The sequence below is a fragment of the Moschus berezovskii genome, chromosome 20, assembly GCF_049115385.1.
Source record: "Moschus berezovskii isolate FMDL1 chromosome 20, NW_MosBer_1.0, whole genome shotgun sequence".
NCBI classification, from domain to species: domain Eukaryota; kingdom Metazoa; phylum Chordata; class Mammalia; order Artiodactyla; family Moschidae; genus Moschus; species Moschus berezovskii.
Genome location: NC_142479.1, coordinates 72,614,392 through 72,640,792, shown reverse-complemented (window position 1 = coordinate 72,640,792; position 26,401 = coordinate 72,614,392). Strand labels below are relative to the sequence as shown.

The 26,401-nt window shown below is 52.3% G+C and overlaps 1 protein-coding gene across 1 annotated transcript; it reads right to left on the bottom strand.

The window, feature by feature from the left end:
* Positions 1 to 3,295: 3,295 nt before the first annotated feature.
* On the bottom strand, positions 3,296 to 25,387 carry LOC129538694 (uncharacterized). Its single transcript, XM_055398972.2, has 5 exons — positions 24,900 to 25,387; positions 17,275 to 17,459; positions 11,240 to 11,373; positions 9,899 to 10,072; positions 3,296 to 6,917 (listed from the first exon to the last, which is right to left on the bottom strand). Exons 1-5 carry the CDS (start codon positions 25,385 to 25,387, stop codon positions 6,687 to 6,689), a joined length of 1,212 nt encoding a protein of 403 aa, XP_055254947.2. The 3' UTR covers positions 3,296 to 6,686.
* Positions 25,388 to 26,401: the final 1,014 nt, after the last annotated feature.

Genomic DNA, 26,401 nt, shown 5'->3' with positions numbered 1-26,401 from the left:
GCCTTTTCTAAAACCTGCTTGAACATCTGGAAGTTCACGGTTCACATATTGCTGAAGCCTGGCTTGGAGAATTTTGAGCATGACTTTACTAGCGTGTGAGATGAGTGCAATTGTGCGGTAGTTTGAGCATTCTTTGGCATTGCCTTTCTTTGGGATTGGAATGAAGACTGACATTTTCCAGTCCTGTGGCCACTGCTGAGTTTTCCAAATTTGCTGGCATATTGAGTGCAGCACTTTCATGGCATCATCTTTCAAGATTTGAAATAGCTCAACTGGAATTCCATCACCTCCACTAGCTTTGTTTGTAGTGATGCTTTCTAAGGCCCACTTGACTTCACATTCCAAGATGTCTGGCTCTAGGTCAGTGATCACGTTATCGTGACTATCTTGGTCGTGAAGATCTTTTTTGTACAGTTCTTCTGTGTATTCTTTCCACCTCTTCTTAATATCTTCTGCTTCTGTTAGGTCCATACCATTTCTGTCCTTTATCGAGCCCATCTTTTCATGAAATGTTCCCTTGGCATCTCTAATTTTCTTGAAGAGATCTCTTGTCTTTCCCATTCTGTTGTTTTCCTCTATTTCTTTGCATTGATCACTGAGGAAGGCTTTCTTATCTCTCCTTGCTATTCTTTGGAACTCTGCATTCAGATGCTTATATCTTTCCTTTTCTCCTTTGCTTTTCGCTTCTCTTCTTTTCACAGCTATTTGTAAGGCCTCTTCAGACAGCCATTTTGCCTTTTTGCATTTCTTTTCCATGGGGATGGTCTTGGTCCCTGTCTCCTGTACAATGTCAGGAACCTCCGTCCAGAGTTCATCAGGCACTCTATCTATCAGCTCTAGACCCTTAAATCTATTTCTCACTTCCACATATCTATTATTATATATATATTCTTCTTGTATCCATATATATTCTTTTTCAGATTCTTTTACACTATAGGTTATTGAGTTTAATTCCCTGTGTTATATGGTAGATCTTTGTCATTTGTTATTTTTGTAGGAAAAATAGAGCTCTGTGATAGCACTTTGTTGCTAGATCTGTATCCTGGAGCTTGGGGCTCAGTTTTGCAGAGACGGTGGTATATGGTTTCCCAGGATAGCTTTGTCTGCCAGACGGGGGCTCTGCCCTTTGGGCAGGAGAATTTCTCCACTTTGGGGAGAAAAGTGAGCGTCACAGAGAAAGGTGGGGTTCTCTGGGGGGCGGGGAGGGGTCGTGTCGCAGACTGAGGGCTGTAGTCAGCTTTTCCCTGAATTCATGGTGCGCACACACACTCATATACACGTGTGCACACACACGTGCACAGACTCATACATGTGCACACACATGTGCACACTCATACGTGTGCACACATACACGTGTGCACACATGTACACACTCACACACGCGTGCACACATGTGCAGACACACATTCACACACGTGTGCACACATTGTCACATAACACACATGTGCGCACATGCAGACACACGCATACAGTGCTAATGCACACATACGTGTGTGCGCAGACACACAGACACACACGTGCACACACTGCACACACTTACATACATACACGTGGGCGTGTACATACGTACACACACCCATTCACACATGTGCACACATGTACACACACCCACACACGCACACACACTCACACGTAACACGCTCTTACACGTGTGTGCACACACATGTGTACACCCACACACATGTGCACACACACATGCACACATACACGTGCACGCACACACACGTGCACTTGCACACATGTGCACACACGTACACACACTCATACACATGCGTACACACGTACACACCCCCACACACGTGCATGCGCACACGTGTTCACACACACGTACACACACATACACGTGCGCACACACTCACACATGTGCACAGAGGTCCGGATGTGAGGCTTAGAATCAAGGTGAGGAAAAGGTGAGGAAAAAGCCATGGCAGCAACTGTCCCGCGCTGGACGCCTTCCGGGCTCCCCGGCACCCCTCCTCACTGGAGAAGGGCCGTGGGCGCGTCTGCCTGGAGCTCAGGGCGCTGGACACGGACGCTGAGCCGCCGATCCGGGGCGGGAGCCGAGAATGAGGGAGTGGAGCCTTCAAACACGACAGCGACGGGCCCGGAAACAGAAACCGAAGGAAAGGCCGACCGCCGTCCCATCTTCCTCCCTGAAACGGTGACCTCCAGCTTGGGTCGGAGCGGGCCAGGGGCCGTGCCTCTGCGAGGGCACCCGAGGCCGGCTCGGGCCGCCGGGCCGGGAAGGCGGGGAGAGGGCGGCGTCCTGCGTCAGGTGGCCCTCGAGGGCCTCCCCGCTTCTGCCGGGCGAGGGAGCCTAGGTCCTGGAGCAGCCCGTTCCCACCCAGGGCTGCGGAGAGAGACGCCAGGAGAGGGAGCGCCGGGGCTGGGACTGCCAGCACCGTGGGCCCTCCGTGTCTGCGGATCCCTCATCCTTGCATTCAACTCACTGTGGCAAAAGGCTCCAGAAAATTCCAAAGAGCGAAACTTGAATTTGCAGCCTCCCTCCCCACTGGCGACCGTTCCCATAGCGTCAACAGTATCTTAGGTGCTGTGGTTAACCTGGCGATGACTGACGCGTACGGGAGGGTGTGTGACGGTCCCCAGCAGAGACCTGAGCATCCTATAATGTTAGCATCCGCAGGGGGTCCTGGAGCCGATCCTCCCCCCAGACACTGAGAGAGGAGGTGGTGAAATGCCAGCAGGCCAGGGGGACCCTTCAGAGTCTGTGGTGCGTGACTGCCAGCAGGCCTGGCCTGGGACCTGCCAGCAAAAGCCTTGCAACTGCGGACGGCCAGGCCTAAAGAATCACACCGAGGTTGTTCAGGAGCTGGGCTCCTCAACATTGCACAGGCACCGTGCCCAAGGCTGTCCTGTCCTGAGTAGCAGAGCTCTCCCTGAACCAGCTCGAAGGTGCCGGCAGTACCCAGAGCCCCGCTCCTCTCCACCCGTTCACCCTGGGCCCTGTCCCTGGGACCCTGCACATAAAGAGCCCAGCGTCTCCCTCCCGGGTCCTCGCCCGCTCCGAGGCCAGGAAGGGAGGCGCTCACATTGAGGCACCAGGTCTAGGAGGCAGCGGCGAAAACTGAAAGACGTTATCTACCAGCAGTGACGGAGACTCCATTAACATTTGTCGCGCGTGCACGGGTCATTTTATCAAGAGAGTGCAGGAAAGAGCAGAGGACAAATAAACCACAGGGCAGGAGGGGGTGAGGACGTGTGCGGTGGTTTCTAAACAAGTGTGTGAGATAAACGATGCTAATGGGGCTGCTGTGCTGGGGCAAGCCTGGGGGGACGCGTCTGGGCTGTCGGGGCTGCCCGCCCAGTGCCTGCCTGATGCTGTTATAATCTCTTTAAAGGTCAGTTTTCTCATCCATAATGATGGTGGGTTAATTTAGGGGAACAATAGTGTGGATTAAATGATATATAACTTTATTTATTCTGGCTGTGCTGGGTCCTCACTGCTGGGTGGGTTTTTCTTTAGCTGCAGTGAGTGGAGCTCTGCTCTGGTTGCGGTGGCTTCTCCTGTCGCAGAGCACACACTCTAGGCGGACAGGCTTCAGTAGGTGCAGTTCCGGGCTCCAGAGCACAGGCTCAATAGTCGTGGCGCTGGGGCTTAGTTGCCTCGCTGCATGTGGGATCTACCCGGATCAGGGATCAAACCCCGTGTCTCCTGCGTTGGCAGGCAGATTCTTTGCCACCGATCCACCAGGAGAGGTGCTGTGCGCTGTGTTCAGTCGCTCAGTCCTGTCTGACTCTTGGCGACCCCATGGACTGTAGCCCGCGAGGCTCCTCTGTCCATGGGATTCTCCAGGCAAGAATACAGGAGTGGGTTGCCATGCCCTCCTCCAGGGGATCTTCCCGACCCAGGGATCTAACCCAGATCTCCCATATTGCAGGCAAATTCTGAGCCACCAGGGAAGCCCAACTCATCAGGAGATAAATAATGCTAATTTTTTTAGGGAAGCCCCACAAAATGTTTGAATACAGTATGCAGAACAAATTACTCAGGATACGCTGGTGGTGTGGTTTTTATTATCTTCATCTGAGTCCTGCCTTGCTCAAGTCCCAGAGCAAAGCTTTGTCTGTGTGGGTCTTGCTCGGAGCATTCATGGGGTTTGCAGAGATGTGTGTAAAGCAGATTCACTGTCAGTTGTGAATTTCACTGGTAGTCCCTCTTCACACCTGGGCACGTGGTCTAAGTGTGGGCAGTCTCCTCCTTGGGTCTCAGGCTCTCCCTGCATTCCATTGTGACTGTCTGGAGCAGTATCTCTGCTCGAGTCTGGGGGGAAGTTTGCACCTCGCATAAAAGAAACCAGGTGGGGCAGCTGAGGTTAAGCCCCCCCCGGCATCCACACCAGAGCCAGTCTTTCTGTATGGAGTTCTCTACCTGGAAGTGGAAGCTGGTGTGAAGTGGTGGCTCATGGTTAGAATAACAGCAGAGAGAGGCAGAAGCTTTTCCACACACTGCCAGGTCACGCGCGACACACCAGATAGCACACAAGCCTGTGTGCAGGGAGAGTGTGCTGGGGCAGCATCAGTCAGCTGTCGACTCCACGTCCTCCTAGAAAGAGACCTGGGTACCTTCCTGACTTCCTCTGCTGGTCGATGGACGTAGTCGTGGACTCCAGATTTCAAGGATACTTTTACGAAGTGGAGATAAGTGAAGTAGAATCCCTTAGTTGGAAATCATAAAGGGGAATTTAAGAAAGGATGGACAGCTTTTTCTGTAAGGGGCCAGACAGTGAATATTCTTGGCTTTCTGAGCTGTCGAGTCGCAGTTGTAACTGGTCAACTCTGCTGCTGTGGCCCCAGAGCCACCGTGAATGATGTGCTAACAAACGCACGTGTCTGCCTTTCCCGTAAAACTTTATATAAAAAACCAGGGAGCTCAGGTTTGACCTGAGAGCCATAGTGTGTGAATCCCTGGCTTACGAGAGATGGGAAAGGCTAAAATATAAAATTCTGCCTATGTCATCGTGAATCACAGCAGTCAGAGGAAAAACAAGGAGACAATTGAATTAATCAGCGTAGTTGCAAAGGGCGCTGTCTGCCTGGAATTGAAGGAGGTGTGTGCCAGGGAGGAGGGGGCCGTGCCATGTGTGCCTGTCCTGTGGTTCAGAAATAAGCTTGCTGATGTGAGAAAAGTAAGCTCTGGGAACCAGCAAAAAAGGCTAAAGATTACAAATAAAGAAAGAATAGATCTTGTTTTTAGTTTTGAGGGTAGTTGTTTAGTATAGTCAAAAGTTCAAAGGAAAGGGTAGACCCCCTGCCTGGAGACAAAGCTGTAATTCAAACAGGGGCCGTGACTTTGCTGACCACAGTCACCTGGAAGGGGACCTGGAGGGGGGCCCTTGACTCTCTGAGAGGTGCTGGGCAATGGTGGCAAAAAACCACCCAGTCAAAACTGCAGGAAAGGCAGGACTTGCCTGGTTGTCCAGTGGTTAAGACTCTGGGCTTCCAGTGCAGGGGCATGGGTTGGATCCCTGGTCGGGGAACTAACTTCTCACACGCCTTGTGGCGCAACCAGGAAATAAGTCTGGAAAATGGATCCAGGCCCGGAGACCAATAAAAACGAAAGACTGAAAAGCGATCTAAAAGCTTCCGGATGCAAACGCTAGTCGGTGCTCAGTGTTGTGATTTGGGTGGTTGTTTGCTCTTTTATTGTTGCCATTCAGTCTCGGAGTCGTCTCCGACTCTCTGTGACCCCGTGGACTGTGGCCCCCAGGCTCCTCTGTCCACGGGATTCTCCAGGCAAGAACCCTGGAGTGGGTTGTCATTGCCTCCTCCAGGGGATCTTCCCGACCCAGGGACTGAGCTTGAGTCTCCTGCATTGTGGGAGGATTCTTTACCACTGAACCACCAGGGAAGCCCTTTCTTATTTATATTTTTGAGTAACTTTTATTATAAACATATGTTACTTTTAAAATGAAAAATGAAAGCTATTTAACATGGAGGAGCAACCTTAGGAGGTATGCTTAGAAACCGTAAGAAGTCAGGTCTTCTCTCAGCCTAAGTAGGAATTTCTCACTCTAAGGGTCTGAGCTGCAAACTAGCGAGTGTCCCAAGGTAGCAGACACTCATTGCTTATCAGCAGTTTTCCTAATGGTAGAACTTGCCCCCAGCAAATATCCAGTACTTGTCTTCCCAGCTTCCCTTGTGGTCACAGCATGGGTGAGCCACATCCTTACCAAGGAGAGTTGCTGGGAAATCTGCTCAGCGGTTGCTGGGGGAGGTTCTCCTTCTGGCTGCGTGTGTGTGTGTGTGTGTGTGTAAAACGTGGGCAGAAACTTCAGCCTTTCAGGGTTAGACGTTCTGCTGTGAGGATGTGGTGTTGGTGCAGTGCCAACTCTTTTGTGACCACGAGGAGCTAACCCCAAGGTCACCATTCAACACTGGTGCTGGTAGGCCAGAAGGATGGAAAGAGTGGGGTCCTTGATTCATTGACCTGTACCCACCTCCTCCCGTGCATCTTCGGAGATCTGAGACAAGTAGACTCGTGGAGGATTCAGTTCTCATTGGGCACTGCAGCTTCTAAGTGGGTCATCCTTCCCAGACTGTTCGCAGAGGCGTGTTGACGGAACGCCTTAGGTTGGCTTAGAGAATGAGCGATTCTCAAGTCCTGGGGAGCCGTTTTAATCCAAAGCCTTGCAGCGAGAGGCCACAGTGCAGTTTTGCAATGTTTATTATTTCCTGTCACTGGATTTTGTTGCCTTAACGATTGGGGGCAGTAGAGGTGTCTTCACGTGGCTCGACGGTTTCTCCTTTTCCTGGCTGCTGGCGTCCCTCCCCAAGCCCAGCTCTGTGGAAGACAAGGGTAGGTCCTGCAGACTCCCTTCGGTGGGGCAGGAGATGCCCAGGCTCTGCATGTGTGGGCTCAGGGGCAGGTCTCGGGGGAAAACCAGTCTTCGCATCTCCTGTCGGGCAGAGAATAATGGCTAAACTGGAGCTCCCTGCTCATGGTTGGGGGAAAGGATGGGAAGAAGGACAGTTAGGAAGTCTGGAATGGTCACTTTTACCCGGCTCTGTTTAAAGTGGGTAACCAGGAACTGCTGTCCAGCACAGGGAACTCTGCTCAGTCTTATGTGGCGGCCTGGGCGGGAGGGGAGTTGGGGGGAGAATGGGTACATGTTATAGGTATGCCTGAGTCCCTTTGCTGTCCACCGGAGGCTATCACAACATTTTTAATCGATTATGTCAAATAAAATACCAGATACCAATACCAAATGAAAAGTTTAAATGGCAAAGCGGCTTCCTGTGCTCCACAGCAGGACCTTGCTGTCTACCATCCCTGTGTGCTGGTCTGCACCCGCTGACCCCAGACTCCCGGTCCACCCTCCCAGCTCCTCCCCACCCTGCCTCCCCGGCAACCACAAGTCTGGTCTCCTTGTCTGTGAGTCTGCTTCTGTTTTGCAGATGAGCTTATTTGCATCAGATTTTAGATTCCACATATAAATGACATCATATGCTATTTGTCTCTGTCTGACTTAGTACGATAATCTCTAGGTCCATCCATACTGCTTCAGATGACATTATTTGGTTCTTTTTATGGTTCAGTAATATTCCACTGTATATATGTACTTTAATTTAAAAAAGTAGACTAGAGCGTGGGGGCCCGGGGGTGCCTGCTCCACACAGCAGCCTCACGTCCCGGCTCCAGCTCTGACTGGCAGCAGTCTTGGGCCAATCCCTTAACGTCTAGCCCTTTGTTTCCTCGTGGATAAACCGAGGAAGATGTTCACAAGATGGAGGTCATGAAGCCCAAGGCCTTGTGTGGGCTCCGGCACTATACCTGCCCCACAGCAAGGATTCCACACGAGGATCCTATTGTCCTCAGATCACAGGGGATCCACTCTTCCCAGGTGGCCCTGTGCATTGAGGGGCCGTCCCTACCTGGGGAGATCGTCCTTCAGCAAGGCCTCAGGGCTGTGGGGGGAGGGTACTGGAGTTAGCAGAAAGCATCTCCAGTTTGGATAGCCCTCATCTCCTTCTGGGCCTATCAGTTTGCGGCGCTGCTGTTATTACTGTTCTGTTTTGCTTGTTCTTGTAGCTTGTGGCTCAGTTTGCTCACCCTCCCTGTGGGGTTGAAATTCCATGTCTGGATGCTCCAGCATGCCTGGCTCTGGGCATGTGGCCCCTCCACAGGGGATACTGGTCAGCAGCTGGGAAGATGGACAGCAGTGACCTGTGAGAGGAGGCGCTGGGGCTGGTTCATGGGAAGGTCAGAGTGCAGAGTTCTCTGTGTGGCTGCACATCGGAATCCCGAGTGGACAGGTGACCAGCCACGTGGTTTGCATGAGCTCCAGGGACTTGAGGTACTCAGTTTTAAAACCAAGACTGCGGGGTCCTGGGATTCAGGACTCTTAGTGTTAAAAGATGGAGAAGGCAATGGCAACCCACTCCAGTACTCTTGCCTGGAAAATCCCATGGACGGAGGAGCCTTGTGGGCTGCAGTCCATGGGGTCACTGGGAGTCGGACACGACTGAGCGATTTCACTTTCACGCATTGGAGAAGGAAATAGCAACCCACTCCAGTGTTCTTGCCTGGAGAATCCCAGGGATGGGGGAGCCTGGTGGGCTACCGTCTATGGGTTTGCACAGAGTCGGACACGACTGACGCGACTTAGCAGCAGCAGCAGTGTTAAAAGATACCAAGTCCCAGGAAAACCAGGCAAGTCAGTCCTGGGGAAACTGGGATGAACTGGCCACCCTACCAGCGGGGCTTTACAGCATGCTGCTGCCTGGGACTCACTCCCAGAGCTTCTGATCTCTGCTCTGGGGTAGGGAAGATGGGGAGGAGTGTAATTGCCAAGGTGACTGTGAAGTTCAGGGAAGTATGGGAATTACCGACAGGTAGAAGTTTCTGACCCGGGTTCCAGTGTACAATGGAGCTGAGAATGGGTTACTGGTGGCCTGGCATACTGGCCATCAGCCCTAGGGGCAGTGTTGGAGTGAGCCAGGTTGGGAAGTCCTGCTGAGCGATGATACAGAACATGGAGCATAGAGAACTCATCACAAAGGGAAATTCTGAGGCCCCGGCCAAGACACCCAGGACCCCCTGTGTGGGAATGACTGCAAGCCTGGGGCCCACATTGTTATCAGCTTCCAAGTGATTGATTTTGTTGTTTTACTTCCTAAGTCACGTCTGACTCTTTGCGACCCCGTGGACCATAGCCTGCCAGACGCCTTTATCCATGGGATTATCCAGGCAAAAATAATGGACTGGGTTGCCATTGCCTTCTCCAGGGAATCTTCCCAACCCAGGGATAGAACCCACGTCTCTGTGTCTCCTGGACTGGCAGGCGGATTCTTTACTGCTGAGCCACCAGGGACGTCCCCCAAGTGATTCGTATGCACACGCAAATTTTAGGATGTTAAGACTGCGACTCTGGGAAGTGCCACAGAGATGGGACCTGCCTCCCGGGACAGTCCGACGTGAGTTGACCTGAGTCCTGGAGGCGACGGGTGAGGAAGAAGGAGCCAGAACCATCACCCTTTATCACGAGATGCCCCTCCCCACAGACCGCCTCCTCTTCTGGAAACAGCTGTGTTTCCGAACACAGCTGTGGCCACCTGCCTTCAGCTCTTTCCCCAAATCTGGGGTCGCAGGCCTGTAGGAACACTGGATTTAGCCTCTTGTGATAGTTGGGGTCATTCTGAATTCTTACTCTTCCTACCCCGTGGACTTGCAGTGAGCAAAAGTGGAATGAATATATTTCTCTGTAAGCTAGTGAGGGAGAAACAAAGATGCTTGCTGCCGTAAGCACTGAGCCTTAAGGTAATTTATTTTGTGGCCGGAACTGACCAATGAATCCCTCCAAAGAAAGGAAGCCCTGGGCTTTGTCCTGGTTTTCACTAAAAGACGTTACAACCCTGTGCGGAAGAAAAGCTTGCTCACCGTGGTGGCGAGGGCCTGGAAAGGGCAGAAAATCTGTCCAAACCGATAGCACTTGTAAGTGTTGATGTCTCCAAAGCGGCTGCGACGCTCCTTGCGGCCGGCCAGCCTCTTCTCTGCCTTCATGTCCATGAAGTTCTGGAAGGGGCCCTGCTGGGGCAGGTGGGCCGCATGCACCTGTGCGAGGAGCCCAAGAAACGGAGGTTCCTGAGCGTCATGGGCTCACGGCAAGACCAGGCGGGGGGGCTTTTTAGAAGGGGCGGCTCTCGTTCACGCCTCTCGGGCATGAGTTGGGTTTCCGGGTACCTATCTTCATTTTCTGTACCCCTGGGATGCAGATCAAAGGGGCAACCCCCCCCCAACACTAACCCTAACCCTCCATGTGTCACTGGGTCAGTGGGTCAGTGGCTGGAGGGTCAGGGCACGAGCTCTAGTGATGACCCCACCCCTCACTATGGGACCTCAACTCACCACCTGCCTCTGTGGCAGGTTATTATTATTTAAAAATTTTATTTGGGGTGTAGTTGATTTACAATGTTGTCTCAGATTCAGGTGTAAGCAGTGATTCAGTTATGCATAAGTGTTAGTAGCTCAGTCGTGTCTGACTCTTTTCAACCCCACAGACTGTAGCCCACCAAGCTCCTCTGTCTGTGGGATTTTCCAGGCAAGAATACTGGAGTCGGTTGCCATTTTCTCCTCCAAGGGGTCTTCCCAACCCAGGGGATCTTCCCGACCCGGGGATTGAACCCGGGTCTCCCGCATTGCAGGCAGATTCTTTACCATCTGAGGTACCGGGGAAGCCCTCAGTTATACATAAACATGCATCTTTTTATTTTTCAGATTCTCTTCCCCTGTAGTTTATCACAGACTATTGAGCAGAGTTCCCTGCTCCCAGGGTCCTTGGCCATCTATCTTTTGTATGGTAGTGTGAGTGTTCATCCCAGTTCCTGGTTTCTCTCCCTCTGGCCAGTGTTTTCCCTTTGGTAACCATAAGTTTGCTTCGGCGGGAGGAGGAACAGAGCAGGCCTGACGTGGAAGAAACCATTAGGACCCTCAGAAGACTGCCCGGTTTTGAGGACTTTTCTTTTCTCTCTGTCAGGATCCCTGATGAGGGTCATGCTGGGTGCATGAGGACCTACCCTCGGGTTCCCCTGCTCCCCTGCCCTGGTCTCACCAGGTGTCAGGGCTGGACAGGGACGTGGGGGAGGGACAGACACCACCTGCTCCTGCTCGTCTGGTTTGCAATGGCCTCAGCTCTCTGCTCAGCTCACCCCTGGATGGGGCCTGTTCTCAGCGTTCAGTCGGCAAAGGATGAAGGAGGAAAGGGACCCTGGGGAGACTCACGTCATGTATCCGGAACCTGTCTGCTGTAGAAGGAGACAGTTCCCAGGTTCGTCCCAGGGCTTTCCCGGAGCTCAGACTTGAGACCAAAGGTGGGTAAACAGGTCCCAGGGGGGCCGGCAGCTTCCAGTCTATTCCTGGGGGGTGAGGAGAGAAAGGGCACCCCAGAGGACCCTGACACCACACCCCTTCCTTCCCACTGTGCCCAGGGCTGATCTGTCCATGTTAGACCCCAGCATAACAAGGAAGAGGCTTGTGCAGCTGATAAAGAAGTAGACCCTCACCCCAGAGCCCAGAATGAAAGCACTTGTTAGGAGAGCCACGGAACCCTTGTGACAATGTTCCAATTTGCTTTTCTGGAATGTGACCAGCTTGGTGGATGTGTCTCGGGCCACGTTCATTGTTTGTGAGTTGAGGCCACACAGGCTGAGTTGATTCCTGCTCTGGGGGTTTAACTGAGTAGAGAAGCTTCTTAGGGGCTCTGACATGGTCATTTAATTTGGTTTATTATTTGGTTTTGGTGACTTAAGTAAGCCTCTCATTTTTCTGCCTTTGTGCAGGGTTATTCTTTGACTTGAGTGTGGAGGTTGGAGAACTTTCTTTGCCGATGGCCTGATAATAAACATGTAAGCCTTTGTGGGCCATCTCGTCTATTTCAGTACCAGAGTAGCCACAGACAGTGCGCAAATATGCAGATGAGTGGGTGGGGCTGACTGTGTCCCAATAAAACTTTATTCGTGGGCACTGCATTTTGACTTCTGGGTCATTCTTCTGTGTCACCAAACAGTCCTCTTTTGATTTCTTCGTCAACCAGTTAGAAACAGGAAAACACTTCCGAGTTTGCAAGCTTTAGGAAAATAGGTGGCAGGACAAATTTGCTGCCCGCTGTGCGAGCCTTAAAACCCAACATTCAGGAGACTGAGATCATGGCATCTGGTCCCATCACTTCATGGCAAACAGACGGGGAAACGATGGAGACAGTGGGATACTATTTTCCTGGGCTCCAAAATCGCTCCACACGGTGACCGCAGCCATGAAATTAAAAGAGGCTTGCTCCTTGGAAGAAAAGCTATGACCAACCTACACAGCATATTAAAAAGCAGAGACATTAACTTTGCCGACAAAGGAACATATAGTCAAAGCTATGGTTTTTCCAGTAATCATGTATGGATGTGAGAGCTGGACCATAAAGAAAGTTGAGGGCCAAACAATTGATGCTTTTGAACTGTGGTGCTGGAGAAGACTCTTGAGATCCCTTGGACTGCAAGGAGATCCAACCAGTCCATTCTAGAGGAGATCAGTCCCTGAATATTCATTCAGTTGAAACTCCAATACTTTGGCCACTTGATGTGAAGAACTGACTCATTGGAAAAGACCCTGATGCTGGGAAAGACTGAAGGCAGGAGGAGAAGGGGACGACAGAGGATGAGATGGTTGGATGGCGTCACTGACTCAATGGACATGAGTTTGAGTAAACTCTGGGAGCTGGCGATGGACAGGGAGGCCTGGCATGCTGCTGTCCATGGGGTCACAAAAAGTCAGACGTGACTGAGCGACTGAACTGAACTGTGTGAGTGGATTGAAGAAGGAAAAGGCTACCCACTCCAGGATTCTTGCCTGGAAAGTCCCATGGACAGAGGAGCCTGGCAGGCTATAGTTCATGGGTTGCAAAGAGTCAGACGTGACTGAGTGACTGAGAAGCCGTCTGCAAGGTCCCGCCTGCATCAATAAACATAGAATTTGGAACAAGAAGGGAAGGGACCCAGTTTTCTCTTCTTTGTCTCATCACAGGTGAATCCTTGAACTCAGCTCAAAGGCACCTGGACCCACTGTGGCTCCTTCAGAGGAGAGTGGTGACAATGGTGTGGAAACCCTAAAACGCTCTTTGTTCTTAGGGGCATGACGGAAAGGAGTGGGAATGGTTAGAGGGAAGATGAATGAATCTGGCGGCGGACATGCAGTCACTCTCACATATCTGAAGGCTGCCATGAAGAAGAGGGGTCGAGCTCGTCTGACCAGACGCTGTGGACAGAACTAGGACAGATGAAGGAAGCTGCAGGGAGGCGGGTTTGGGTTAAGAACAGCAGTACCGCTGAGAGTGCATTTACGGACCGTGTTCTGTGCTCCAGCTCAGCTCCAGCCTCTCAGAGCAGTGCGGGCAGAGGGAGACTGTGGCCGCCTACAGCTGGTCCCATCCTGGAGGCTCAGATGGTAAAGAATCCGCCTGCAATGCAGGAGACCCGAGTTTGGTCCCTGGGTGGGGAAGATCCCCTGGAGAATCCCATGGACAGAGGAGCCTGGAGGGTTATGGTCCATAGGGTGGCAAAGAATTGGGCACGACTGAAGTGACTTCGCAAGCTGAGTGCAATGAGCGCCGTTTTGCCCAAGAAGAACCAGGGCATCAGGATGCAGGATGAGGCGAACAAAGCCATGTGTGAGGGGTGGACCTTCACCCTCTCTGAGCCTTTGCTCTCTGCTCTCCTTTCTCGTTCAACTGTCTGCTCTTCTCCGAGAAAACCGAGTCACAATCTGCTCAGCCATCTAGTCTCGAGCACGTTGGCTGGACTGTGCAGTGTTGGCCTGGGTGTTGTGTTCCCCTGACCCTGACACACTGGAGCACGCGCTCCTTCGATCTGCAGTCTTCCAGATCTCAGGTACCCCCGAGCAGAGGCGGGTGAACGCAAGGGCCGTGGCTCAGATTTCATGCCGCACGTGACTTGGGGGTGGGGAGTGCCTGTCGGTTCCCCAGATGCAGCCGCTCCCAACATTCTCTGCATCGAGGTTCCAAAAATCGCTGTGGAAACCACACTTTTCCAAGCAAGCCTGTTTCTTCTGGAACGTTTCTCCGTCTCCCCCTCCCCACCACTCCACCCTGACATCTTACATGTCTGGTATTTCCTGCTGGGATCTCTCGCCTGGTGGAACCCCCAGCGGTTTAGAGGCGCCTCCCCAGGCCGTGAAAGGCAACCTGGCTTTGGAGCTGGGCATTCTGCAGGCGGCAGGGCCGTGGGCTCGAGTCTCCCTTCCTCTGTGACACGTCAGGCTTGCGACATGTGGGGAAGGCAGCCGGGCAGCTGTGAGGGACTGTCAGCCGCTGTGGCAGCATCTGTTGGAAAACTTGCTGTGTAATTTCCGGAGCCTTTCAGGGACAGGAGTGGGTAAAAAACCCCAAATGGAAGAAAGTCCTAATCACTTTCAAATGGGAGGGAAGTAAGACACAGACCGGCTCACGGTGCAGAGTCTGAACTGAAGGCTCCCACGATGGCTTCCAAAGCTTCCACCGGCCCCTTGGGGACCAAGCCCTGACCTCGGGGGTCACTGATTCGGCCCAGATGGGACCATATGTAGATGCAAGTGGCGTTCACACTCTCCCTCCGCCCACACTGCTCTGAGAGGCTCGAGATGAGCTGGAGAACAGAACATGGTCCATAAATGCGTTCTCTGCATTAGTGTATTATTTTAATGATATGCTCAGTTGATCAGTTGTGTCCAACTCTTTGTGACCCCATGGATTGCAGCCCGCCAGGCTCCTCTGTCCATGAGGTTTTCCAAGCAAGCATACTGGAATAGGTTGTCATTTTCTCCTCCGGGGATCTTCCTGCCCCACGACTGAACTCATGTTTCCTGCATCTCCTGCATTGGCAGGTGGATTCTTTACCACTGAACCACCTGGGAAGCCTTTCTTAATGATACAGTATATATGACACATTTTATGTCATTAATCGTGCATATGTGTCAGTCTATCAACAGAGCATCTAGGCGTATACAAGAATATCCAACGTGAGAAAGTGTTAGTCATTCAGTTGTGTCCAACCCTTCATGACCCCATGGACTGTAGCCCACCAGGCTCCTCTGTCCATGGGATTCTCCAGGCAAGAATACTGGAGTGGGTTGCCCTTCCCTTCACCAAGGGATCTTCCTGACCCAGGGATCGAACCCAGGCCTCCTGCACTGCAGGCAGATTCTTACCGTCTGAACCGCCTAGAAAGCCCAACATGTGTGGGCTTCCATTTGAGCTCCTTCCCTGAGCACCACAAGTTTCAGAGGGGGACCGTCCTGATGCTGTTTCCATGCAGGTCCATGCTACCCTCGTCTCTTGTCTGAGTGATTTCTGCATCTGTGTTGTGGACCATCTCCTCTGGTTTTCATCCACTGAGGTGTTTCCAGCACCTGGAACAGTGTCTGGAGCAGAGTGGGTGCTCACGACGTAGGGAATGAAAGAACGAACCCACTTTTGTGCCCGACACCCTCCCCGAGGTCCCTGTCACTCGGCTGAGTGTGCACGTGGTTGGGGCCTGACACCAAGGCTGTGATCTCTGAGCAGAGCTGGAGCGGAACGTGCATGAGAAGGCTGGAAGCCCAGGGGAGAATCGACACAGCTGCGTGCAGGGCTCTGGGACACTGTGGGCACGTGTGAGGACCCTCGGCAGGCGTCTGAGCTGGAGACAGGAGGAGCCAGGTGTCTGTCTCCTGTGCCTTTGAAGGTGACACTCACTCTGAATTCCGTTGGCAACGAAGAGTTTGCACTTACTTTGCTTCAAAGTTGAAGTTGTTATCCTAAGATGTCTCCTCTCTCCTACTTTCGCTGTATTTCTCCTCTTTCCCTTTCCCACAAGTCTTCCTTTTATTTTAATGTTCGTTTTTATTTATTTGGTGACTCCAGGTCCTAGCTGTGGCATGTGGGATCTTAGTTCCCTGACCAGGGATTGAACCTGGGCCCCCTGCGTTGGGAGCATGGGGTCTTAGCCACTGGGTCACAGGAAGTCCCCCCCACAAAGCTTCTTAAGGACTAGTTTCTGTGCTGGGAAGCAGGACTAGACTTGGCAAAGCTTTCAAAAGCTTTCCAAGCTCAGGTTTATCTGGCTCACACCTTCACAGTTTTCACTGGCTTCCATATGACTGAAACCAAGAAGATTTTTAGGGACTAGAAACCGATTTGCAAAACGTGAGCCGGGTCTGCATCACTAAGACCCCTTCCTGATTCTGTGTGAACAGAATCAGATTCTGTGTGACAGCAGGAACAGGAGGCAGTTAGGAGGATTTATGTGACTCTGGCCCGGGCAACTGGAATTTGTCACTCTGTTTGGGACTTGGAATAAGTGATAGCTCCGAGTTAATGATCAGAAAGGATTGCACCATCCAGTTAGTAATCGAGGCTTGAAGATAACTTTTCACCTTAAAAACACCCCCAGCTTTTCTCTCCTGCATCCAGGAGGCACACTGAGCAGGAGCATCACGTGCACCTCTCTGCAGAAGGTGTGGCTTTGGCTACAACAGGAGACGGAAATGCGAAGACGACTTGCCCCTCTGTCTTCCTCTCTCCCTGAGCTCCAGCTTCCGACCGCGGCCCCGCTCTGGGGTCTGCCGTTAGCACTAGGTGACGGGTCCCCATTCTCCCTGTTTTAACAGTTTGGCTGTGTGGGGTCTCCGTTGCGTCCTGGGGCATCTTCTCCCCGGTGGGCGGGCTTAGCGGCCCCGCAGCTGTGGAACCTGAGTCCCCGGCATTGCAACGCGGTTGCTTCTCCGCGGGAATACCAGGGGTGCGCCTGCCCCCCATCCTTGAAGAGATGGCTCGCTGGCGGCCGACCTCTTCCTGCCTGAATGAGGTGTGTCCGGCTCGGTCCCTGCTTTGCGGGAAGAGCCCAGTTCCCAGACGTGAAGGCGGCATGTCGGGGAAGGGCTCGTGTGTCCGTGACCAGAAGCAGACTCTCCCTGAGGGGGAGGCACCTGCAATCCGTGGCTGCTGAGCCCCCTGCCCTGCCCGGCCGACGGCGTCCCTGGGAGCGGTCTGCTTTTGCCCAGCCCTGGTTTGACCTCAATGCAGAAGTGAGAGCCTTGGGGTCGCACGCTAAGTCCCGAGAACTGCAGCTCTGCAGACTTGCACTTTAGAACCTGAATCCCCACCGCCATTCTCTGGGCCCCGTCACATCGGCTCTGCCCTCGCCCCCGAGCTCCAGTTCCTGAAATGACAGCAAGCCCGGAGGTTCCCCGTGACGGCTGCCTTAGCCCCGCGGATGCCCCAGGACGGCTGGCCTTACCCCTGGCGTCCCTCCGGGACCCTCTCTTGCCGAGAGAAGCGCCGTGCTCCGCAGCCGCGTCGTCTCGCGCGTCCCTGGTCCAGTCGGTCTGGGCCCCTTCCCCCTCGGGCAGCCTCTGACCGCGGGGCCGGGGCCGCTCTTCAGACGGGGCTTCCTTCCTGTCCTTCCTCCTCTCACGGGGCGCTCTAAACACAAAACCGCCGTCAGCGCCGATGCTCTGAGGGCGTCACCCGGCCCTGAACGTGGGGCCTGGCCTGTGGGCTCGGGGAGGGCGGTGAACGGAGAGCCTGACTCCAGGGAAAAGAGTGTAAACTGGAGAGAAACTGGACGGACGCGACCCCTAACCCTTGCGTGTGGTAGAGGGACGCCTGGGGGATCCCAGGGACGGGGGACCTGGTGCGCTGCCGTCCGAGGGGTCGCACAGAGTCGGACACGACCGAAGTGACTTAGCGGCGGCGGCGGCAGCAGCATCGTAGAGAGAGCTGAGTGGACGTGCGCGGCGCCCAAGCAGCAGGGCGGTCAGAGAGCAGGTGCGTGCGTGCGTGCGCGTGCGCGTGCGTGTGTCTGTGTGTGCGTGTCCGTGTGTGCATGCGCGTGCGCGTGTGCATGTGTGTGCGTGCATGTGTGTCTGCGCGCGCGCGCGCGTGTCTGCGTGTGCGTGTCCGTGTGTGCATGCGCGTGCGCGTGTGCATGTGTGTGCGTGCATGTGTGTCTGCGCGCGCGCGTGTCTGCGTGTGCGTGTCCGTGTGTGCATGCGCGTGCGCGTGTGCATGCGTGTGCGTGCATGTGTGTCTGCGCGCGCGTCTGCGTGTGCGTGTCCGTGTGTGCATGCGCGTGCGCATGCGCGTGTGCGCGCGTGCATGTGTGCATGCATCTGCGCGTGTGTGTGCGTGTGTGCATGTGTGCGCGTGCATGTGTGCGTGTGTGTGTGTGCATGTGTCTGCGTGCGTGCATGTGTGCGTGCGTGTGTGCGTGTGTACACATACATACTATACACATTCATGTATATGAATGAAAGAAAAGTTCTTACAAGTCAGGACACTTTTAAGCGCCAGTATTTCATTTTTATGGAATAAGTTTAATATTTGCCGTTATTTAGTTATTCAGTCGTGTCTAACTCTTTGCGACCCCATAGACTGTACCCGCCAGGCTGCTCTGTCCATGGGATTTCCTAGGCGAGAACACTGGAGTGCCATTTCCTTCTCTAGTGGATCTTTCTGATTCAGGGATCCAACCCATGTCTCTTACATCTCCTGCATTGCAGGCAGACCAATTGAAAAGAAGGTTATTTTGGGGGAGTATCAAACACCGCTCTCGGGTCACCCTCAAACCTCCACGTCATCCCTCTTGGCAAGACCCACCAGGAGCTTCCTGACTCCGCCCCGCCCCCAGCGCCGACCGTCCCGGGCCGCGGGTCTCTGGGCCTCGGTTGTGTTTCCCACTCTGCCTGGAATGTCACACTTTCCCCCTTTCCTCCTTTCCGCTCCCATCCTCCCCGGGACTCCTCCTTGTCAGTCCTCCATGGGGTGGTCTGTGACACCTCCCGTCTCCCGCCCATCCGTGTAGACCTGCCCTCCCTCTGGTCCCCAGCCCCTTTCAAGCATCTCCATTCTAGTCATGACCGCAAGTGCAAGAAAGGGTCCAGCTTCATGCCCGTCTCCACTCTTAGTATTGTGTTCCACAAGGTCTTAGGCTCTGTCTTGTTCACCAGCGTATCCCCAGCACGAAGCACTGTATCTGGCGAGAGACAGACGCTCAGTTCATATGGACGGATGGACGGATGGGTAGATGGGTGCGTGAATGGGTGGATGCCTGAGTGGGTGGACGGATGGACGGATGGGTGGGTGAGTGGGTGGATGGAGGAGTGGATGGATGGATAGATGGCTGGGTGGATGGAAGGATGGATGGGTGGATAGAGGACAAAATCTAGGGTAAAGGTTGAGGAGAATAAAAGACAGAAGATCAAAAATATGAACTACGTGGAAGAGAGAGTGGGAGGCATGATGAATCCACCCCAGATCCGCAGTGACACCCAGAGTCAGTCAGGGCAGAGTCAGGGTGCTGCTTGTACCAATGAAGGTTGCATCTGAGATTCATCAAGAGTGTCCAGCTATACTGAAAGCTCAGAAAACAGGACATGGTTTTACATTTGCATTTGGTGCTGGAGAAGACTCTTGAGAGTCCCTTGGACTGCAAGGAGATCCAACCAGTCCATTCTAAAGGAGATCAATCCTGGGTGTTCATTGGAAGGACTGATGCTAAAGCTGAAACTCCAATACTTTGGCCACCTCATGCGACGAGTTGACTCACTGGAAGAGTCTGATGCTGAGAGGGATTGGGGGTAGGAGGAGACGGGGACGACAGAGAATGAGATGGCTGGATGGCATCACCGACTCTGTGGACTTGAGTCTGAGTGAACTCCGGGAGTTGGTGATGGACAGGGAGGCCTGGCGTGCTGTGATTCATGGGGTCGCGGAGAGTCGGACACGACTGAGCGACTGAACTGAACTGAACTTTGTGCTTAGCTCATCTGAAGAAGCACTAAGTGGTAACAATACTGGAGAGCTTAAGTTCTTCCCTGAAAGCCAGAGAAGTTGCATCTGAAACCCAGTGTCCTGGATGTGATAATTAGAAGAGAATGTTAAGATTTAGACATCATGCCCTGGGTTAACACCAGGCATCGAACTGTCCTCCCTGAGGTTGGACGGGCACCTGGAATTTTCTCCATACTGTAAAAAGTGTGTGGCTTTTCTCTGATGAGTTTCAGCTTGGTTCCTGAAGCCTCCGTGCGCTTATTGGGCTTCTCTGCTGCTCCTCGGCAAAGATGCGGCTCAGCAATTTGTGTGCTGCACAGTTGTGTGTCGCTGGGCAGTTGTTTAGAAAAACAACATTCTTGCGCTCAGGGGACATCTGCTCTGTGTCTGATCACCAGAAACCTCCAGCTTTGCTAGCAAGTTGTATCATTTGAACCGATCACCAGGAGGCGTGTTTTGGCACAAGAAGGAAATCGACACTCAATAAAGATGCTATTATAGTGTCTCTGGTGCCCTATTCAAGAATCTTAGACCGTGTCCCTCTGTTACAAATTCTTATTTATGAAGTCGGAGCTGGGCAGTACCAGTTACCAGACCCAGGCAGAAATGCAAATGAGCATGGACCCTCTCAGGACTCCTTGTCAAGATGGATTGACCATCGAGTGACTGCTGGGGGGGGGCAGAGATGTCCCCTTATGAGAACGTATTCTGGCATATAAAATTATGCTCATAAAACGTTGGCGAGAAGAGTAGTCTAAGGGGCCCTCCGTCAAGTCACCCATGGGGGAACGGACTGCTTTCCATCTGTTTTCAATTAAACGTGTTTATTATTTTTGCATCTCACTCCCCAGCTCAGCATAATCAGTTCAGAACGATCTCCTGTGATCTTAACTGAAAGCATGTTTTTATAAGTGGAGCTGGCTATTTGCTTTCACACACGAGGCAGTGACACGGCTTCCTTCGCTGTGAGTCTGGTGTGTGCTGTGTCGGAGCTGCAGGACGGGGCCTGGGGCTCTGCTTATCCAACACTGGTTTTCTGTTCCTTGTGATGCTGCAGATGCCGTGTTGGGTGCTAGGGTAGAGTGGGGACAGGAGAGTCGTGCGTGAATATCTAAAGAGAGTAGCTGTCTTTTGTGAAAAGTGCTGGAAGGGAAATCAACAAGGGAGGGAGAGTCATCGTGAGGGCCACCTTCTGAATTGCTGGGAAAATTGAAGGCAAGAGGAAAAGAGGGCAGCAGAGGCTGAGATGGCTGGATGGCATCACCGACTCAATAGACACGAACTTGGTCAAACTCCGGGAGATGGTGAGAGACAGGGAGGCCTGGCATACTGCCGTCCATGGGCTCGCAAAGAGACACAACCGAGCGACTGAACAGCAACGACCTTCTGAACTGAGTGTTCTACCTCTCTGGGCAAGAGAATTTGGATCTGAGGCCTGAGTGATAAGGATGAGACTTTCAAGCCCTTCTCTGGCGGTCCAGTGGTTAGGACTCTGCATTTCCACTGTGGAGGGCTCAGGTTCGATCCCTGGTTGGGGAGCTGAGATCCTGCGTGAGGCAGTGTGCCCCCGCTCCCCGGAACAAATTGGTTAAGAACAAGCCACTCAGAGACAAACTAGGAGCTCAGTCGTGTCTGACTCTTTGCGACCCCATGGACTGTAGCCCACCAGGCTCCTCTGTCCATGGGATTTCCCAGGCAAGAATAGTGGAGTGTGATGCTATTTCCTCCTCCAGGGGATTTTCCCAATGCAGGGATCGAACCAGTGTCTCCCGTATTGCAGGCAGATTCTTTACCATCTGAGCCACAGAGAAGCCCAGTAGGGATGATCCAAGCCGCTTATTTAGTGTTATCCTTTCAGTTCCAGCAAGTGGAAGCCAGTTTTTAAAGTTACTCTTTAAAAATGACATTTTCTGTGTACATCAGGGATTGAAAAAGCCAAAAAAGTACAGAGGCTTCTGTTAACATTTCTTCAGTAGGTTTCTGCCTTCCCATTAATTTTCAGCAGATTCTGTTTGTTTTTCCACCAGCCTGCTGGCGTCTGAGAACAGGCTGTTCCATGCTCCGCTTTGCTTATCTCCCTTTCTGTTTGGTTCTAAAGGTGTCCGTGGTGCTCTTAGGGAATGTGACGTTTGAACGATTGGTGAGCAGCCTGCACTGCAAAATGCATTCACTTGCGGTTATCACTGGTGACCCACTTGGAAGAAAAACTTGTCCCAGCCGATTTCTGGTGTGTGTGCCTAGAATCTCAGAGCCGTGCAGGGGAAAGTCTTCTACTTTTGGTAGAAGAAGCTTAATTTGGGGAGTCAGAGAGCTTCAATCAAGTCCTTAGCTCTACGGTCATCTAGTTTAAGACTTGAGGATTGTGATAAGCATTTTTTTTTTAAAGTGTAAGAGTGACATTTCATTCTCCAGGGGATCTTCCTGACCCATGGGTCGAATTCACGTCTCCTTCACTGGCAGGCAGATTCTTTTACCACTGAGCCACCTGGGAAGCCCCATAAATGCTTCACAGTGTTGTGCAAATTACAGGTGTGCTGTGCAGTAATGCACAGTTTTAAGGGATATTCTCCATCTGCAGTTTTGAAAATACTGGCTCCGTCCCGCTTGTTGTACAGGACACCCTCGTATCTTCTTTTACTACTTTTCCCTGGAGCTTCCTTTCTGTCTCACAGTCTCAGCCCTTAATTCCCTCCCCATCTCGCCTCTCCCCACCTCCCCCAACTGGTGAGCACTGGTTTGTTCTCTGCATCTGCGAGTCTGCTTCTTTTTTGTTATGTTCGCTAGTTTGTTGTACTTTTCAGATTCCACATATAAGTGATATCACACAGTATTTCTGAAAATAGCGTTGAGCTCTCTTTTTGTCTGGGAGACGTGAGTAACGAGGTACATGTGAACGGCAGAGTGGTTGTGAAGACAGAATGAAAGGACACGTGTGAAGTTCTCAGCATGAGACAGTTCACACTGGTCACTGCCAATTGCCTGTCACATTCTTACTATCAAACTTACAAACGCGATGGTTGTCTATTGGACAGGAAACAAGCATTCCTGGTTTGCCGCTCTTGAAAGGCTGTTGACAACCATTGCAGTTGTGTGTGTGCTGGGGGGGAGGCGCAGGGGTCCTGGGTGGGTTTTCTCTATTTCAATCGAGCAGAGGTTTGCGGACTGGCCCTCCTGATTGTATACTTTAAATCAATTCGAACAAAAAATGTAAATTGCACAAGAAGTGGGAACTTTTCTATGCAGTGTGAGTTACAAGCTTCTCTTGAAAAACCGTCTGGTGGCCTGGGCCCCCACTGCAGCTGGCGGCCAGCACTGTGATCTAGAAGCTGGTGTCCTGCCTGGTTCCCTGCCTCTCTTGGAGTTGCTGTTCTTGTTTGGTTGCTCAGTCATGTCCAAATCTTTGTGACCCCATGGACTGTAGCCCACCAGCTTCCTCTGTCCATGGGATTCTCCAGGCAAGAATACTGGCGTGGGTTGCCATTTCCTTCTCCAGGGGATCTTCCCGACCCAGGGAGAGAATCCGTGTCTCCCACATTATAGGCGGATTCTTTACCGCTGAGACACCTGGGAAGCCCACCCATCTTGGAGAGCCTGACCTTTTATCTCATATGGACTGTGGACCAGCTCGTAGGACCTTGGATGAACTTTCTAATTCTTTTAGTTTCAGTTTCCCCATCTGTAAAATGGAGATGCTAACAATAAGTCTTACCCTTGAAGTTTCTTTTGAGGAGGAAATAACAAGTTTTCCTACAGTGCTTGGCACGTGGAAAGCCCTTGGGGCCAGCTACGGTTATCCTCACCAGAACACTTCACAGATCAGTGGGCATCTGGTTGAAATCTATACTCGGATGGGTGAAGCAGACACTTAGACACTGGTAGAAACGAAACTATGGATATGACAGGCATATGTTATAGGGCGATCATGTCTCTGAAAAATGCCGATAGGATTTTCTCCTTCATCCTCTTGTACTTGATCCCTTCCCCATGCTGTTTCAGGAAAAGCTTTTAGACTGGATCTTGTCCAGCCCGTCCACTGTCCATCCTTCCCCATCGTGGAGCTGCCAGTTGGATTCCATCGGGGGAGCCTTGCCTCTGGCGTCCAGTTAGTTTAGGTGGATGGGATGCTCAGTGGGGGATGAGAAGAAGGGAGGAAAATGATGGCAGTACTTATTCCTTGCGCTGGCTCCTCCCTGGGAGGCTGTCTCGAGCCTACTGAGATCTCGGCTGAAGGTTGCACACATGCGTGAAGTCGCTTCAGTCACTTCTGACTCTGCGACCCTATGGGCCATAACCCACCAGGCTCCTCTGTCCGTGGCATTCTCCAGGCAAGAAGACTGGAGTGGGTTGCTGTGACCTCGTCCAGGGGAATCTTCCTGACCTGGGGATCAAAACCCTGTTTATTGCATCTCCTGTGTCCCCTGCGTTGACAGGTTAGTTCTTTACCACTGACCCACCTTGGAAGCTGGACTGAAGGTCACCTGCTCTCTTTCCACACTTTGCGAATCTGGGTTTGGTAACCCTGCCTTCGGACTGTCGGGCTGCGAATCTCCAGGTGGTGATGCTTACACGGTTACCAGCCTCAGCTATATGTAGTTTCCTCCTGTTCCCTGTGTGGCTCCCATAACTTTGATTTATCCTACATCCAGTAAGTCATCAGCTGATGTAGCTTCTACTGAACTGGAGACAATTAGGGTTATTGAAGCAGAAAGCAGAGAGAGTGGTCATTTTAAAGTCCTCATCTCCCCTTGGCAAGGAATCCACAGCAAGGCTTTATGAAGAGAGAAAGGGTTTTCTAAATGCCTAAGGGTTTCCTTTAACATATAAAGAGCCGGAGGAGATCAGGGAGGGTCAAGACGGAGGGGATATGTGTATACTTATGGCTGATTCACACTGTTGGACAGTAAAAACTAATGCAGGATTGTAAAGCAATTATATTCTAATGAAAAAATAAGTTTAAAAAAAGCCATAGTGCAGAGCAGGTGGAGGAAATGGCTTTGGGGAAGTGCCCACCCCATAGGAAGAGGAAGTGGAGACCACCCCAGTGCGGGGCATGTCCGGGAGGGAAGAGCTGGGATGCTAACCCTGGCTCACCGAGAAGACACCGCCTCCTCCCTCAGGCATCTCCTCCCGACTCCACCTGGTTTAACCAACTGGGCGGGATGATGGGGCATCTGACTCGGGAGAGTCTGCACAGGGTGGCCCACTCCGGGCCCCTGCATCTGCCGGGGTGCAGGAGGTAGAAGGCTGGATGCTGGGACCCTCTGGCCCTGCCGAGAGGTCTCCGGGGTGTTGCGCGCTTGGTCCTGGCCCAGCCCTGTGGTCAGGGGCCCGCCCTGCACAGGACGGGTGATCTGAGGGCCGCAGGGACCTTGGGCTTCGGCAGAGGCCAGCAGGGCGCCACGAGGGCAGTGAGAGCAGCTGCACCTGAGTGAGCCCCCGCCCAGGCGCTGAGAGAGCCGGGCCTGCCCCCAGGACCCAGCCCGGCTGTGTACCCGCCCTGCACTCGGCTCCGTGTTGGGAAGGGGCGGGAGGAGCGACCCTTCAACGGAGGGAGAAAAGCCTTCGAGCTGACTCTTCATTCACCCGAAGGAAGCTGACTTCACCTCAGGGTGAAATGCTTCAAACAAGAACAGAGTAAGTTCTGCTTCATGGGCAGTTTTGATTTTTCTTGGCCGTCGGGAGGACTGGGAACTCCAGAGCAGGACACCAGTGGCGAACGACTTCGTTTTCTCCACTCCGCTGTGCTCTGGGTAAATGCCGAAGCCCTCTCCAAGCCTTTCTTACAAGAGGGATTCTTTACTAGGGGGCTTCCCTGGTGGCTCAGGGGGTAAAGCATCTGCCTGCAATGTGGGAGACCTGGGTTCGATCCCTGGGTTGGGAAGATCCCCTGGAGGAAGAAATGGCAACCCACTCCAGTGTTCTTGCCTGGGGAATCCCATGGACAGAGGAGCCTGGTGGGCTGTGGTCCACGGGGTCGGAAGAGTCGGACTGGACTTCACTTTCACTTTTCACCTTGGAGCCACGTTGAGTCAGATAACTGGTGCTGAATGCCTTTCACCTACCGCAACGACTTTTACTTAGTTATTTTTACTCTAATAACTTTAAAAGAAATTAATATGGAAAGAAAAAGGTCCACATCCCCTTTACCATACGGCAAAGACTTTCAAAAAAAAGAAAGAAACGATTTTCTTATTTTTGTTGTTAAAAGGCACCACCGTTATGGCAGAAAGTGAAGAGGAACTAAAAAGCCTCTTGATGAAAGTGAAAGAGGAGAGTGAAAAGCTGGTTTGAAGCTACATTCAGAAAACTAAGATCATGGCATCTGGTCCCATCACTTCATGGGAAATAGATGGGGAAACAGTGGAAACAGTGTCAGACTTTATTTTTTTGGGCTCCAAAATCACTGCAGATGGTTACTTCAGCCATGAAATTAAAAGACGCTTACTCCTTGGAACGAAAGTTATGACCAACCTAGATAGCATATTAAAAAGCAGAGACATTACTTTGCCAACCAAGGTCTGTCTAGTCAAGGCTATGGTTTTTCCAGTGGTCATGTATGGATGTGAGAGTTGGACTGTGAAGAAAACTGAGCA